Source organism: Perca fluviatilis, chromosome 14 (assembly GCF_010015445.1).
Source record: "Perca fluviatilis chromosome 14, GENO_Pfluv_1.0, whole genome shotgun sequence".
NCBI classification, from domain to species: domain Eukaryota; kingdom Metazoa; phylum Chordata; class Actinopteri; order Perciformes; family Percidae; genus Perca; species Perca fluviatilis.
The window spans coordinates 4,833,952-4,848,980 of NC_053125.1; the positions used below are offsets into that span (position 1 = coordinate 4,833,952).

At 41.4% G+C, this 15,029-nt stretch overlaps 1 protein-coding gene across 1 annotated transcript; it reads left to right on the plus strand.

The window, feature by feature from the left end:
* The first annotated feature begins 730 nt into the window (after positions 1–730).
* rce1a (Ras converting CAAX endopeptidase 1a) lies at positions 731–14,220 on the plus strand. The gene is made up of 8 exons (XM_039822745.1): positions 731–900; positions 2,601–2,703; positions 2,955–3,038; positions 5,072–5,150; positions 7,887–8,054; positions 9,265–9,336; positions 9,468–9,530; positions 13,915–14,220. Exons 1-8 carry the CDS (start codon positions 731–733, stop codon positions 14,142–14,144), a joined length of 969 nt encoding a protein of 322 aa, XP_039678679.1. The 3' UTR covers positions 14,145–14,220.
* Positions 14,221–15,029: the final 809 nt, after the last annotated feature.

Sequence of the window (15,029 nt, forward strand, 5' to 3'; positions counted from 1 at the left end):
TAATACAGAAATATTCTACAAGACAAACTGCAATGAAAGAGAGAAATAAGAAAGCAGTTGTTTTTTTTAAATCTAAATTTTTCTAATGAAAAATAGGTTGTTGTTGTCATTACTTAAAATAATATATATAAAAAAATAATATCCTAATGTGGGAGACAGAAACTACGCACTATAGCTTTAAAGTCAGAATTCAGACTTCCTTCTCAGAATTCTGACTTTAAACTCCAAACTCCAATACATTTTTTCAGACGTGGCCCTAATCCTCTTCCGTAGTTTAGATACATTTTCTTAACCATTAGAAAATAGACTCTATATGTAGCTTGTTGAGAACTCTACCCTGAAAAGAAAGACCCCTTGGAAGTCAGGAACAAAACTAATTTGCCCTTCGTTTTAGGAGATTTTATGACAGCATACTATGACCATTGAAGAACATAATTTATTACACAGGATGGCAGTAATGGAAACAAATAGAATGCCAGCTGCTGCCGTAAAACCTCGAAGAAGAAGAAGAAGAAGAAGAAAAAAAAAAAAAAAGCAACATAAGATGACGTCATTATAGAGCGCCGCGAGAGCTAGCTAGTATTCCAGCTAGCAACGTTAGCTCACGTTTTGAAAGGAGGTGTATGGCATCTTTACGCTTCATGTTGGCGGATGTTTTATCGTGTTAGATGGTCCACCAACCGCCCCGGTGCCGAGTAGTTGTTTGCTTGAGTCTCAACCGGCAGTCGTTATGGCAGAGGAGGAGGATTTATCACCAAACCTTATGACAGAGGACATGGAACACAGCAATGGCGGCTTCGTACCTCCAGACGGCTTATGCTGGCTGTCAGTGCTGTCCTGTCTGCTGCTGGCGTGTTCGTATGTTGGGAGTTTATACGTGTGGAGGAGTGACCTGCCGAGGTGAGCCACACAGCGGTGGAGAGACACACTCTCCATGAGCACAATATGGGTTTGTGTCAAACACTCCCGTCGATATGTGTTTTCCCCCTAACGTTAGCTAAACCTGAACCAAACCTTATCTCTAACCCTAACTACAGATGGGGGCGCTACGTGTTTTAATAGAAGGGAAACACTACGACACCGGCATAGCGTAGCTATCTATTAATTAGGCTCAATGGACATTAGAGATGGCCCGATACCATTTGTTGCTTCCCGATACCGATTCCGATACCGAGTACCGATCCGATACCAGTGTGTCATATATTTTATTATGTTTTAACAACTGTATACTACTATCTCTGTATGGATGTGGTATTATTTTTGTCTTTGTTTTCTTATTGTATTGTCTTTGTTGTATTATTTCTATCTTTGTTGTTGTCTCAGGTTAAACTTTTTGGGAAACATGAACATACACAAACAATGAATGCCACAGAACTTTCTTTTATTCTCCAGTTTGACAGTCCGTTATAACGGAAAAAGAACATAAATAAACTACTTTAACGTAGATTTTCTTTAGGGCTTTATTACGTGGTATCGGATCGTTGCATAAAAGCGCCGCTATGTGGCCTGTAATGAAGTACTTAAAAATGGATCTGATAATTAGGCTACTCACCTTGGCACAACCATGGACAGACTAGCTATTTGGGGGCCCTAAGGCAAAATTAACTCTAAGTCACTTACTTATGCCCTATGAGACGCATGCAACTTAGTTGCAACTCAAATTCAGCCATCCCGAAACCTCGTTTGTTTGTGTAGCGACTTCTTTGCAACCGCCATAAGCCGCCGAGAGTGAGGGAGTCAGGGAACAATCGCCTGTATTACGCGCTGTTTGAATAATTCAGATCCACTCTGAGATATGCTTTCAAGGATTTATTGTTCATTTGAAAGTCAGAAAAAACATTAATAAACAAAATCCAGTTACCTGAAAAATACTGCAAAAAGGTAAACGTAAATGTGGAAAAACTTGCGGTCAACAAAAAATGCCCCTCTAGACTCCGCCATGCAGGTGTCCAGGTGTATAAATAGACTGATTATTGTGAGACCAACCCCCATGACGTCCTACGTTACGTAATAGGTGAAAACTATAAACCATAAACAAACATAATATACATGGCTCATATAGTTTGTGCTTATTTGTGGTCTGAGAGAGAGCGGGGCAAAGGGGGATGCACTGTAGTCTATATCGACAGGTGTTGCCGGAGGTCCCGCCAGATGTCCCTCATTTTCGGCCGGATGTCCCTCACCTTCCGCTTTCGTGTGTTGCCATTCTAAACTCCGGTCGATGCAGGAAACATCCTCTGAGCTAGAACCGACAATCAAATTATATCCATCTTTTTTTTTTTGAGTAAAATTCTCATCACACACTCGACAGCCATTATAATTCCAGAGCTCACCTCCCTACGTCCACATGTTCCACCAAAACAAGTTCCTTCCCGAGGCTATTTTGCAGAGGCACCGTTGCTCCCTCCGACGCTTAGCGCCAGCCAAGCTGATTTGTGATTGGTTTAAAGAAATGCCAAGAAACCAGAGCATTCTTTTCTCCTATCCCGGAATACTGTGTGGACTAGCCAGACCTTCCTTTGCAGTGCTGTGGAGGAAGATCTGGCAATGTGAGACTGTGATGTGATTTATTTTATTTATTTATTTTTCTCCTTCCTTAGGGATCACCCCACTGTGATAAAGAGACGCTTCACCAGTGTGCTCATCGTGTCGGGCCTGTCGCCTCTCTTTGTGTGGACATGGAGAGAATTCACAGGTGTCAGGGTGAGTCCATGTCTCAGAAACCACTGACCAGAACACCTGAGGATTATACAAGTTATTCATTTGACCGTATATGTGCTGTTGTGTCGTGCTGCTGTCTGACACATTACCTGTTGTATTATCAGACTTGAGTCAGGCTTTTGACGTGTGTGTGTGTGTGTGTGTGTGTGTGTGTGTGTGTGTGTGTGTGTGTGTGTGTGTGTGTGTGTGTGTGTGTGTGTGTGTGTGTGTGTGTGTGTGTGTGTGTGTGTCAGACTGGCCCATCGTTACTGGCTCTCATGGGGATCCACTTAGAAGGCCTTATTCCTGCCATCATACTTCCTCTGATGCTCACTATGGTAAGAAACAAGTCTTCGATGATGAAGTCGCCGGTTGCTGTTATGTTTGTTATAAGCAGAATTGAACAAGCTGGAGCTGAGGTGGGCCTCCAGTCTCTTATCTCCTCTTGTGACGGCAGCCCACTGTTACTCAAAGCTGTATGTCCTTAATTTCTCAGAACTTTATGCCTGAATATAATTTAAACAAAATATAAAAGAAAACACATGAAGTACAGTTGTCATGAAGGGTGAACTTAGCTTAAGACACCAAAACCGTTTTTTTTTTATACCAGACTGTAAACATGTTTAATTCTGCTGTAAAGTTGGACATTTTAACATGGGGGTCTATGGGGATTGTCTCTCTTTTGGAGATGGCCTCATGTGGCCATTCGATGAACTGCAGGTTTTGGCACTTCCACATTGGCTTCATCAGAGACTGTTTAGAACCGAGACGCCCCAACTCAGAGTAGTTTCCTGTCTCTTTGTCTCCGCCACCGCCACGCCTCTTTAGGAGACTAGCGGCAGGTCTCGAGTGTGTTGATTCCAATGGGAGAAGTGAACGTGAACACAGCTTATGAGCGATTCTTTTGCCCCATATTCACCAAAGTAAATATTGGACCCACAAATCTCCAGAACATTCTGACACTAAAACAGCATTTTTTTCATCAGGAAAGAATTAACTTAGTTTGAGACCCGTTTCTGTCTCGGGACTAAACTCTTGCGAGATCTGGCAACACGGAGAAGCTAATGTCAGCTAACATTAGGCCTGTAGCGATGCGTCGATGACGTAAAAATTTCGTCGACGTCAAATTTTTGCGTTGACGCTTCGGCACAGCTCGCCACCATAGACGGTATATAACGTGGGAGACCAAAACATTGCAGAATGGAGAACGAAACAGCAACCTCCTCACATAATTCCCAACAAAGCCCTGCAAAAAGCCCCAATAAAATAGTGCTAACTATCTTAGCTCTCCGTGCAGTTTGTTTGTGCTAGTCTTGTGCTAGGTTAGTAGCTAACGTTAACGTTAGCTAGCTACTGGCGTCTAGACAGCTGTGTTTAGCTAACGTTAGTTATCATCTAATGTTGGCTTGAATCGTAGCTAGCGTACGGCTGCAGAACACAGCTATCTATAGTAGCTAACGTTAGCTACTAACCTAGCACGAACAAACTGCACAGAGAGCTAAGATGCGTTGGTTAGCCTTGCACCACCAAAGTGCACAGCTGCTAGATCTAGCTAACGGTAGCAAACAGATTGCAGTAGCTTTGTACAGGAGAGATTTATGTTGGGACTGTAAAACTGAAAACAAGAATTTTATATTGTGTTAAACACTCTCAGGAATGTCTATACTGCACTTCACGGTATTTTTTTGCACTACAACTTATTAATTTTTTAGAGTTATGAGAGAGTTATGTTTGTACTGTAAAAGAGTAAACAGGCTGGCCTTTCATTTTGTATAACAGTAAAATAATTGTATTTATTTAATTTTGTGTAAAGCAGAAGATTTTTTGCTGTGCAAAACTTTTTAATAAAGTATATTAATTTTTGGTACTTATTTGATACATTATGGTTTTTATTAATCCAGCAACAGAAAAATAAACGTTAGATTAATTGTCCAATTAGTCATTAGATTAGTCGACTAATCTATAAAATAATCGCCCGATTAATTGTTTAATAAATAATCGTTTACCCCCAGCCCTAGCTAACATTGGTGAGCGCCCTAACAAAACTAATCTCCGTGATGCTAAATATGTCTTTGAGCTGTGTAAATATCTAACGTTATCATAAGAACATATTAATAAATTATACAAATGTAACTTTTCATCCATCCGCACGACGTTCACTACACTTTCAAACGAGGCCACGCCCCTTTAGGAGACAGGAAGTGTGTACAGTTTCATACCGTTTGCTTCATGTTTCAGCGCTGGAGGTTGAAGCGTGATCAGAAGTGTGTGTGTGTGTGTGTGTGTGTGTGTGTGTGTGTGTGTGTGTGTGTGCGCGTGTGTGCGCGTGTGTGCGCGTGTGTGTGCGCGCGCTTGTGCTCCTGTGCTGCAGGTCCTGTTTCTGGGCCCCCTCATGCAGTTGGCCATGGACTGTCCCTGGAGCTTTATGGATGGGATCCGGGTGGCCTTAGGTAAGACAGACAAAAAATTTTAACATCACAGATTTTAGGGCCATTTCCAAATTGGACCACATCTCCATACAACTTAATACTTTTGACAGATTTTAATTACAGTTTGGGTAGGCCTGTAACAATTATTATCTTTTATTTTTAACATGTTCAAAATTCTTATTGTTATCCTTTATTTTATAAAGGACAACACATATTAATTAACATTTCTGTAAATGTGCCGGTGTTGGCCAGCCAGCTAATTTTCAACTGTAGTCCTTTGGCCAGATGATTTTAGACCACAGGAACAGCAAGACATTAGTACAGGTTAAACTATACAGACAGAAGTCAACAAGACACCATACAGACAGCTAGAGCAACAACTAAGCTTTCTCAGTAAGCCATGCAGAGCTACAGGAAGCAGCAAGACATTAGCACAGTTACACATCAACAGTATCCCCATTCAGTATAAGGAGCCATGCAAGCATCAAAACACAGCTAAGCAACACAGACCCGAGCCATCTTCTTGCACCATTCAACCATGCAAAGCAGTAACGAGCCGTAATAAAAAGATGAAATGGGCGACATCACTCATGAGGGAGGTGTTAATGCAGCACAGGTTAATAATGGGTAATGGTGAAATAGGTAAAATACAAGTTAATCTTTCATACATACCAAAGGAATGCAGAGCGGGCTATATTTGACACTGGGCAAGACATCAAACAGGTTAGCAGCAGGTCAGCAGTAGGGCTGTCCCAAACGATTATTTTTTAAGCGATAAATCTAGCCCAAACGATAATTTTTTAAACGATTAATCTAGCGATTATTTTTTCGATTAGTTGAATAATGATTAATTTTTCGATTAATCTAACGATTAATTTTTCAATTGCTGATTATTTTCCCATTGCTCAATTATTAACAATTTACCCAAAACAAAATTTCAATAAGGTTCAAATCTCTATTTATTAAAATTGTTTAACACTGCACTGTTGAAGTAAAATGAATGTTTACTGCAACCTGAAGCCAGATGTAGGCGACCTCGTGCGAGCCTTTTCCTCAACGTGTTGTTGAACTTGCGAGGAATCCATACTTGCGCTGTTGCTGGAGGCAGCCACGTTGTTTTTAGACTTCTATGCGTGACGCGTCGACGCAAATTATTCGTGTCGACGCATTTACGTAATCGATTACATCGATGAATCGTCCCAGCCCTAGTCAGCAGTGGTAACAACAATAATATAAAATTACCAATTTAATCATTTAAATAAACTTAATCAAAAAAAAAAAATATATATATATATATATTTTTTTTCTTTTTTTTTTTTAACATAATTGTCTAATCACAATTTTTTGACATAATCACAGCTTCGTTTGATTGCTAACATTAGCTAAGGTCCTAAGGGGTATGGCTGTGGATGGTAATCCCTGTTTCCCATACATAGGTTATACCAGGTAGATAACATCCAAATTAAAAAAAAATTCCCAATCAACAATGTATTTTTTACAGCGCACACATACCAGCGGCCTCCAGCCCCTCCCCCTCGTGAAGTCGTGCTCCGTGTGCATGACAGCGTCAACGCGTCACTTCAGGCTCAGAGGCTATCGTTAGTAGTAGCATGCTGCTGCTGGTCTTGCCGTGGGATTAACTCTATTAACAAACCGTAGAAATGCCGCGGCCACACCGCTGTGAAAGCTCCCTGAACGTCATTTATCAGTCTGGTTGTTGGTACCCCTGCCCAGTCTGCTCCACTCCATATCTTTTATAATGGAGCTAACCGCTAACGGAGCTAATCGTTGCTAACTGAGCCTTCAGTTCTCCTTCTCCGTGCCTGAATCCATTAACTGAGCCCAAATAAAACCCAAGATTTTATTATGTTGGCTGTAAAGAGTTGTTTGAATGATAGAAATCTTCAGATGAGATCTTAATGAACACGTATAGTAGCCTACAAAACAGTGTGTTTACGATCCCCAAAACACGGATTAAAACACTTAAAGAAAAAAAAAAACGAACAGTGATCTAACTTTAGATAGCCTTAGTCTTATGTGATTTAACAGGAATTAGGAAGAGGCAGTGTTGACATTTTTAAAACTTGTAACTGTATGGATCATAGTATTAAGGTTAAGTTGCATATAATAACGTATTTCGGCTCCGGGTAATCAGGTATTTTATCTGCTAGACCATAACATTTGACAAACCAACCAGATTTAATTGACGAAGCACATCATGGCTACACTTCATCTGTATCTTTTATTAGGATTGGGCATCGAGAATCGATTCCTACTTGGAATCGTTTAAAAAAAAAAATTCAGATTCCAGTAGAATCCTTTCTTTATTGGAATCGTTTGGAGGATTTGGTTTCAAATCTGATCATCGCTTCCCAATTTCATATACGCAAGTTTTGGTTTCTGAAGCAGCCAGGCGCTTGTTGTGTTGCAGCCATGGAGCACAGTAAGCAGCGCTCTAGTGTGGCTTTATTTTACGATGAAAAAGCCCGGTAAAACTACAAACCTTTCCTCTTATTTGTGAAATAAGCATGTGACCCGTTTCAACTCCACCTCTCAAACAATCGGAATCGATAAGAACCGGAATCGAAAGGAAGAATTGCGATTGGATCAGAATTGTTAAAATCCAAACGATGCCCAGCCCTACTCATTTCTCAGCCCAAATTCTGCTGCAGGGAAAGACTGTCGGTGAACTATTACGAAGTGGTTTCTCTACTTTAGGTGGAAATAACGTGCTCCCCTGTCTCTGTCTCCCCGCAGACCCGTGGTTCTGGATGCTGTGTTTCAGCGACATGCGCTGGTTGAGGAATCAGGTGGTGGCGCCGTTAACAGAGGAGCTGGTGTTCAGGGCTTGCATGCTGCCCATGCTGGTGCCCTGTGCTGGCCCTCTCACCGCCATCTTCACCTGCCCCCTCTTCTTTGGAGTGGGTGAGTTCTGCCTACCGCTGGTGTAGTGGAATGGCTTCGAATGACGACCAAAAACGCTTGCTTTGTACTGTGAACATTTACTGTTGAATATTGCAGTTTTACAAACAAGAAAGTGAAAAACTTAAGCTTGACGGACACGTTTTGCATCTAGCGTCTCACGTTCATCTCAGTAAGCTAGCAAGATTACACAACAGACAACTTCCGTGTAGGCTACTTCGAAATAAAAGCCCTTCCTGTGACGGTTCGCAGTAAAACTAAATTACTGTTAAACAAAAAAGGTTGTGTACCTTTTCACATATCAGCTGTACATCAAGTACTGTAAATAATGTAAATGAAATGAGTTTTAATCACACAATAATTTACCATTTCCTTTAGACGGTTTTAAACTTAACAACATGAATTTCTTATTCAAGTGCTTGAAACAATTTCACAACAGCTGGGTACCAAATCAGATGTGTATTATTAAATGTCTGACTGACATGTGATGTGCGTTCTTCTTAGAAAACAATCCAGTTTTAGAAATGTATCATGATATACTGTCTCTAGAAGTGTATTATTCACCTTTTTGTTTTCATTAAAGAAGGAAAAGAAAATCGCAATACTCAATACTATCGATTTGCAATACTCCTAGAATCGCAATAAATGAAAATCGCAGCACAAATCGAATCAGAACCCATGTACGGTGACAGAACCGAATTGGGACAAAAGCATATCGTCCCAGACCTAGTATCGAGTATGGAAAAATGCCTCGTCATTCAATACCCAATTTCAATACTTAAGGAGCGTCAGTGAGCCAATAAGCATGCAGCATGCTTCTACCAAGATCTTATAAGGTTTGTGATTGGCCGTCTAGTGTTGCACGTCGTAAAGGTATGCAGGAAAAACTCGTTTTGGAACGTGTTGCAGGCGTCACATTCAAAATGAGTGAATGTTTGCACACAACAATACAACAAACAATAAAAATGTATCGGTTGAATATTAAATATCTTGTCTTTGTAGTGTAATTCAATTGAATATGGGTTAAAAAGGATTTGCAAATCATTGTATTCTGTTTTTTTATTTATGTTTTAAACAACGCCCCAACTTCATTGGAATTGGGGTTTGTACATTTTAGTTTTGATTCCATGTAGCAGTCATAGCGCATGAAAGCAGCGGATTCACGCCAACGCTTGTTGCGCCGTTGATTGATGTCGCTGCATCTCTCCTCCAGCTCACTTCCACCACGTGATTGAGCTGCTGCGGTTCAGGCAGGGGACGCTGTCAGGGATCTTCCTCTCTGCAGGTGAGCGCTGATGTGTTCAGTGATGTGTCACCGTTACAGTGCAGTCATTGTGACTGTATCGCGCTGTCAGTTGGCGATACAGTCGTAGGAAGAAGCTGATGATGAACCATGTTTCCTCTGGTCTACTACAGTGTTCCAGTTCTCCTACACAGCAGTGTTTGGGGCCTACACTGCCTTCATCTTTATCAGAACAGGTGAGATGCTTGTCATTTACATCCTACACTTATGAATTGCATTTTGTATCTTCTATCTATGTTTGGACGCTAATACCGATCCTTAAATTAGTTTAGTTTATAATGTCTTGGACTGTCCCCCTTAATTCACTGTACAGTATAAGGAGCAGCTGTCGTTTACAGTGTGAAGGCTCCGCAAGCTCCACAACCGTGTGTGGTCGTGCGCCTCTGAATTTTTGTAACAGTGTTACAGGTTACAGACAGTGGTTTGGATTCGGAGATAAACAGTAACGTTAAAGGAACATGCCGACTTATTGGGACTTTAGCTTATTCAGCGTATCCCCCAGAGTTAGATAAGTCCATTCATACCCTTCTCATCTCCATGCGTGTCCTAACTCTGTCTGTCTCACCCACCACTAGCCTAGCTTAGCACAGATCCTGGAGGTAACCGGCTCCCTTCTAGCCTACTGCTCCCAATAAGTGACGAAGGCGAAGCACTGCTGCTTGGCTAACATGTAAATAGCAGGGTTCGTACGGGTGCTTGAAATCCTTGAAAATGCTTGAATTTTGATGTTGTGTTTTCAAGGTTTGAAAAGTGCTTGAATTTTGGATAAAATGCTTGAGAATGGTTGAAATTGTAACTGTATTTATTTCACAACAAATGCCTAACTTACTGAATAGTTTGTTTACTAAATGGAGAGATAAAATGTTGGAGAGCCTAAAATTAAACCTGCTCGCTGTGTGACTGCGATCTGCTACCACGCCAAGACCCGCCCTAAGAAGCAGCTCAATTGGTTGGGGTAAGGCCTTTCACCTCGAGTGGTTAAGGTTAAGATAGCCGATTGGTCAAGCTTACGCTACCTTGCGTAAGCATCATGGACACCTGGCCAATAAATGGTATTGAAGGGCGGGTCTTGGCGTGGCCATAGTGGGATTCGTAATATCGCTGTCGGCAGGGTTGTCGTTTCAATGAACGTTGGCTGGAAGATGAAAAATACAAATTATGGATTAAACGCGGACAAACCCTACGAGTTGTCTCTTGTAAAGTCTGCAAAAAGACGTGCAGCTGTTCACAATGGGCGAGTCTGACCTCTCGAGTCACATGAAGTAAGTTTCAAGTAAGGCAACTGAAGTAGCCTACTGTACACGTTAGCGCCGATTTGATAACACTAGTAACTTCTAGCTAAGAATTCACAGGCTAAGTGACAGAGTACTTGGTGTGATAATGTAATTTTAGTAGTGCATGTCCGTTATGGCACGTTAATTTGTGGAATATGCAGTGAACATAGCCAAAGTTAGGTCACAGTAACTGTAACGTTAACTACCCGCAAATTAAAACCTGCAAACGTTGGCAATGAAGTACTTTTTATTTTTATTTTTTTCAACTAATATAATCAGGCAGGTGCCTGTGCACTGTCAGAGTCTTCTGGGTTAAAATATAATTACAGGTTGTTGTTGTTGCACTGTCTCATATTTTGTTCAAACCTGGTCTATATCAAGAATGTGTCCCAAAACCAAGGCCTGTAAAATATTTCTGTTCAAATCCTATGTCTTCATATTTTTAGCCCTTGAAATTACTAAAGTTTTACAGCCTGCAAATCACATTATCTGGGAAGCAATATTTGGACATTAATTCATAGGCAGCCCAAACTTTGTAGGTTGGAAGACAAACATGTCAATATGACTGAATCATTACAAGTTTGTACAGCATGCCCTAGATTTGCAAAAAAGTGTGAAAGGACATTAAGGGTAGCATAAACTTTGAGCAAAATCTAAGAGGGTGCACCACCTTTTTTCCTGGATTTTGACCCAGAATGACCCAGCTGCATGTCATTTGGCTCAGATCCTCCCACTCAGTGATCCTCTCCATTAGCCTGACGTGGTCATACTCAGATTCTAGTCAGAATATGAACTTCCCGACCTCGAATTTTGTGGGCGGGGCTAAGTTCGGCTGGCATCCAGGCTACCTCTCCATAGCTGTCTTACTGTATGTTTAGGAACCATGAAGAGAAGGTGATAATTCAGGGTTAGTGAAGTGAACCTCTCCAGTGATTTTGTTTGGTGTAATTGTTTTTACATTGACTCAGGCAGGTTAGATGGCAAGCAAAGTCTACTTAGACAGTGATACATTTTGAAAAATAAAAATTGTGTTTTGCTTAAAGTGATGGTTCGGAGTAATTCACCCTAGGGTCCTTTGCACCATGACCTCGAGCCAAACACCCCCCCAGAAGCTTTTTTCACTTGGGTCTAACATTGGGAGAGTTAGCTAGAGTAGCGTTATCAGCTGAATAGCTTAGCGCAGGGGCTAACGGACCCACGTTTGTATCTTGTAAGTTACCCCACTAATAATGCCCGAAATGATACCAAACGTCTACAAGTAGTACAAATAGGTTATGCACTCATAAAACGATGGATTGGAAAGTTTGTAAGTACACCAGAAGTTTATGAACACTTGCCTGCTCTCTTCTGCTCTCTGTTGTTGTTGTTGCTGCTGCTGCTGCTGCTACCTGCAGTTAGACGAGTGCTTAGGGCCGTCTACAAATTACTACACCGAAAAGAGATACAACAAAAATACTTATTAATTTAATGATTAAATAAGGTAATGTCTCCAAACTTACCTCAATTATTACTTGTCTCCTGCTAGTTATACTACAGCACTTACTTTAAAAAAAAAAGTTAAATTAAAAAATATTTTTGTTGCATCTCTTTCGGTGTTGTAATTTGTAGATGTCCCTAAGCACTCGCGCTTACAGCAGAACAACAACAGCAGAGAGCAGAAGCCAGCAGGCAAGTGTTATTTACATAAACTTCTGGTGTACTTACAAACTTTCCAATCCATCGCTTTTTATGAGTGCATAACCTATTTGTACTACTTGTTACGTTTGGTATCATTTCGGCATTATTAGTGGGGTAACTTACGGGATAAACGAATCGCATCCCCTGCTGCTAAGCTATTCAGCTGATAACGCTACTCTAGCCAACTCTCCCAATGTTAGACCCAGGTGAAAAAAGCTTCTGGGGGGGTGTTTGGCTCGAGGTCATGGTGCAAAGGACCCTAGGGTGAATTACTCCGAACCATCACTTTAAATATCTGATCCTTCTGCTATTACGAAACATAATTTTGGCTGTTTATAGTATTATGTCTTTTAATGTGACAAAAACACTAAATAATAATTTTGACTATGTATTGGTATATATTTTAGGGTGGTGTAAGGTGCTAGAAAAAGCTTTAAAATGGACCTTGAAAGTGCTTGAAAAGTGCTTGAATTTGACCTTGGAAAAGGTGTACGAACCCTGAAATAGGAAAATGTGTATCTATCTATCTATCTATCTATCTATCTATCTATCTATCTATCTATCTATCTATCTATCTATCTATCTATCTATCTATCTATCTATCTATCTTTTTCAAAACTGGCAGCAATACACATTAAAATCTACTGTAGAGTGTTCATGTAATTTCATACATTAACCGTGAAATTGATGCATAATAATCGTGACACCGTGATTATTTTTTTACAAAAGCTATAATCGTCGTATCCCTACTTTCAACATAATGCACAGTAAAATATAGTCAGATAGTGTCGTGGCCGGGACATTAAAATGCAAATTTTCAGGTTCAGAATTATATTTAGAGGTTATATCAGAATAGGTTTACGTGGTTTAATTTTCAGAAAACACCATATTTTTGTTGTACTGCAGCTCCTCTTTTCACCCTGTGTGTTGAGCTCTCTGTTTTAGCTACAGAGTGAGGCATCTCACTTCTGTTCCATCTTTGTTGGGAGTCGCACATGCTCAGTAAGCTAGGTAAGGACTACTAGCCAGTCAGAAGCAGAGTATGAGGGCGTGCCACGCTAGCAGCTAGGCGAGCATTATAACGTGTGTTATAAAGTGACCACGTTTGTCTCTGAAGTAAAGGCTGGACTACAATAGAGCTGTTTGGAGCAGTTTGTGAACAGTGTTTTCTGTTGGAGATGGTAAGTCCCTTTGGGGGGGACTTTGGGCTTTTTCACTTTGTAAACCTATAACGTGCACAAAAAGATATATAGCGCAATAAAGGAAAGCGGAAAAGCCAAAATGCATAATATGAGCACTTTAAGTCAGACTCAGTGGTGAGTGAAACCGAAGCAGAGGGACAGACCCAGAGCTGTAGCGGAGCCTAAGTAGCGCACTTTTTAATTAATTAACTGTATCGGTTATCAGGCAAATAAAACGCAGATACAGATAATCTGCAAACTGCCAACAAACGGCCCGATAATCGGTCTATCCCTACTAATTGATCCAACAAAGGCAATGAGTACGAGCCAATCACAGGCAGAGTACGGTGGGACATTCCTTCACCATCCTAGGAAACGCATATTTGCATATGGGTCCAGTGTTAATGTTTCCTCTTCCTGTGTTGCAGGTCACCTGATAGGTCCGGTTCTCTGCCACTCCTTCTGTAACTACATGGGTTTCCCAGCGATCAGTGCAGCGATGGAGCACCCCCACCGCCTCACCGTCCTCTCCTCCTACCTGATGGGGGTCCTCCTCTTCCTCTTCTTCCTCTTCCCCTTCACTGACCCCTCCTATTACGGCCTCCCCACACCGGTGTGCACCCTCACCTCGTCCCCCAGCTCCCTCTGCCTCTCCTGATCCCTGCTCCCCCATCCCCCCACACTTCTCTGCAGTTGTCATGTCACCTTCCACTGCTCAAGCAGTTGAGGATGTTTTTTTTGCCAAGTTAGAGTTCAGGTCCGGTCCAGTTTGGACCGACCGCTTTAACAGCCATGTGGACTAAGTTGCCACGGTGAGGGGTGGGGGAAAGCTGTAGCCATGTCCTATGGTCCATGGACCCTTGATATGTCGATGCATTTACTTGACGTATTCCGCGGCCTACGCTGCCACCCTGATGCTGGTTTTAGTGTAGTTAGAACACTGAAGTTCCTCTCACACTGATGGCTCTCATCAGTTTGTGATGAAGTGTCATAATGTACCTTTTTGGTGTACCAATTTCCCACTCGGCATGCCTTATCGTCATAACGCATCATTCTGGTTTATTACAACTTAGGTCTTATTTTTCGTAATTTTGGCAGCCATTTATATCAGTAATAATCAAAGTGACATCCCAAAGAAGTCCAGTCAGACAGGTGTGAACAAATTCCCGGGGGAACAGTAAACGTATTTAGCTGTCTGTAGTAAACATCAATCCACTTCCTTGTTCAACATCTGATCTACTGCACTTGTAGTAGTTTTACGCATACGTTAGGGCTGCAACTGCCGACTGTTTTCGCGTTTTTAAGTGATTCATCCAAGACACCAAAGATGTCGAGAATGTCCTTTCAGGGTGACGCCAGGATACTGTGCCATCCTATTAGCATTCAAGGAAGCAATTTTATCATATTGGCTCGGCGGATCAGCACTTCCTGGCTGCCGTACCTTGGCTTCTGCTGTATGGTGCTTCCAAATGTTTGTCCCTGTTAAAAAAAAAAAGTAAAACATTGGCCAATATATCGAAAGTCTTTAGACGGTAAAATATTG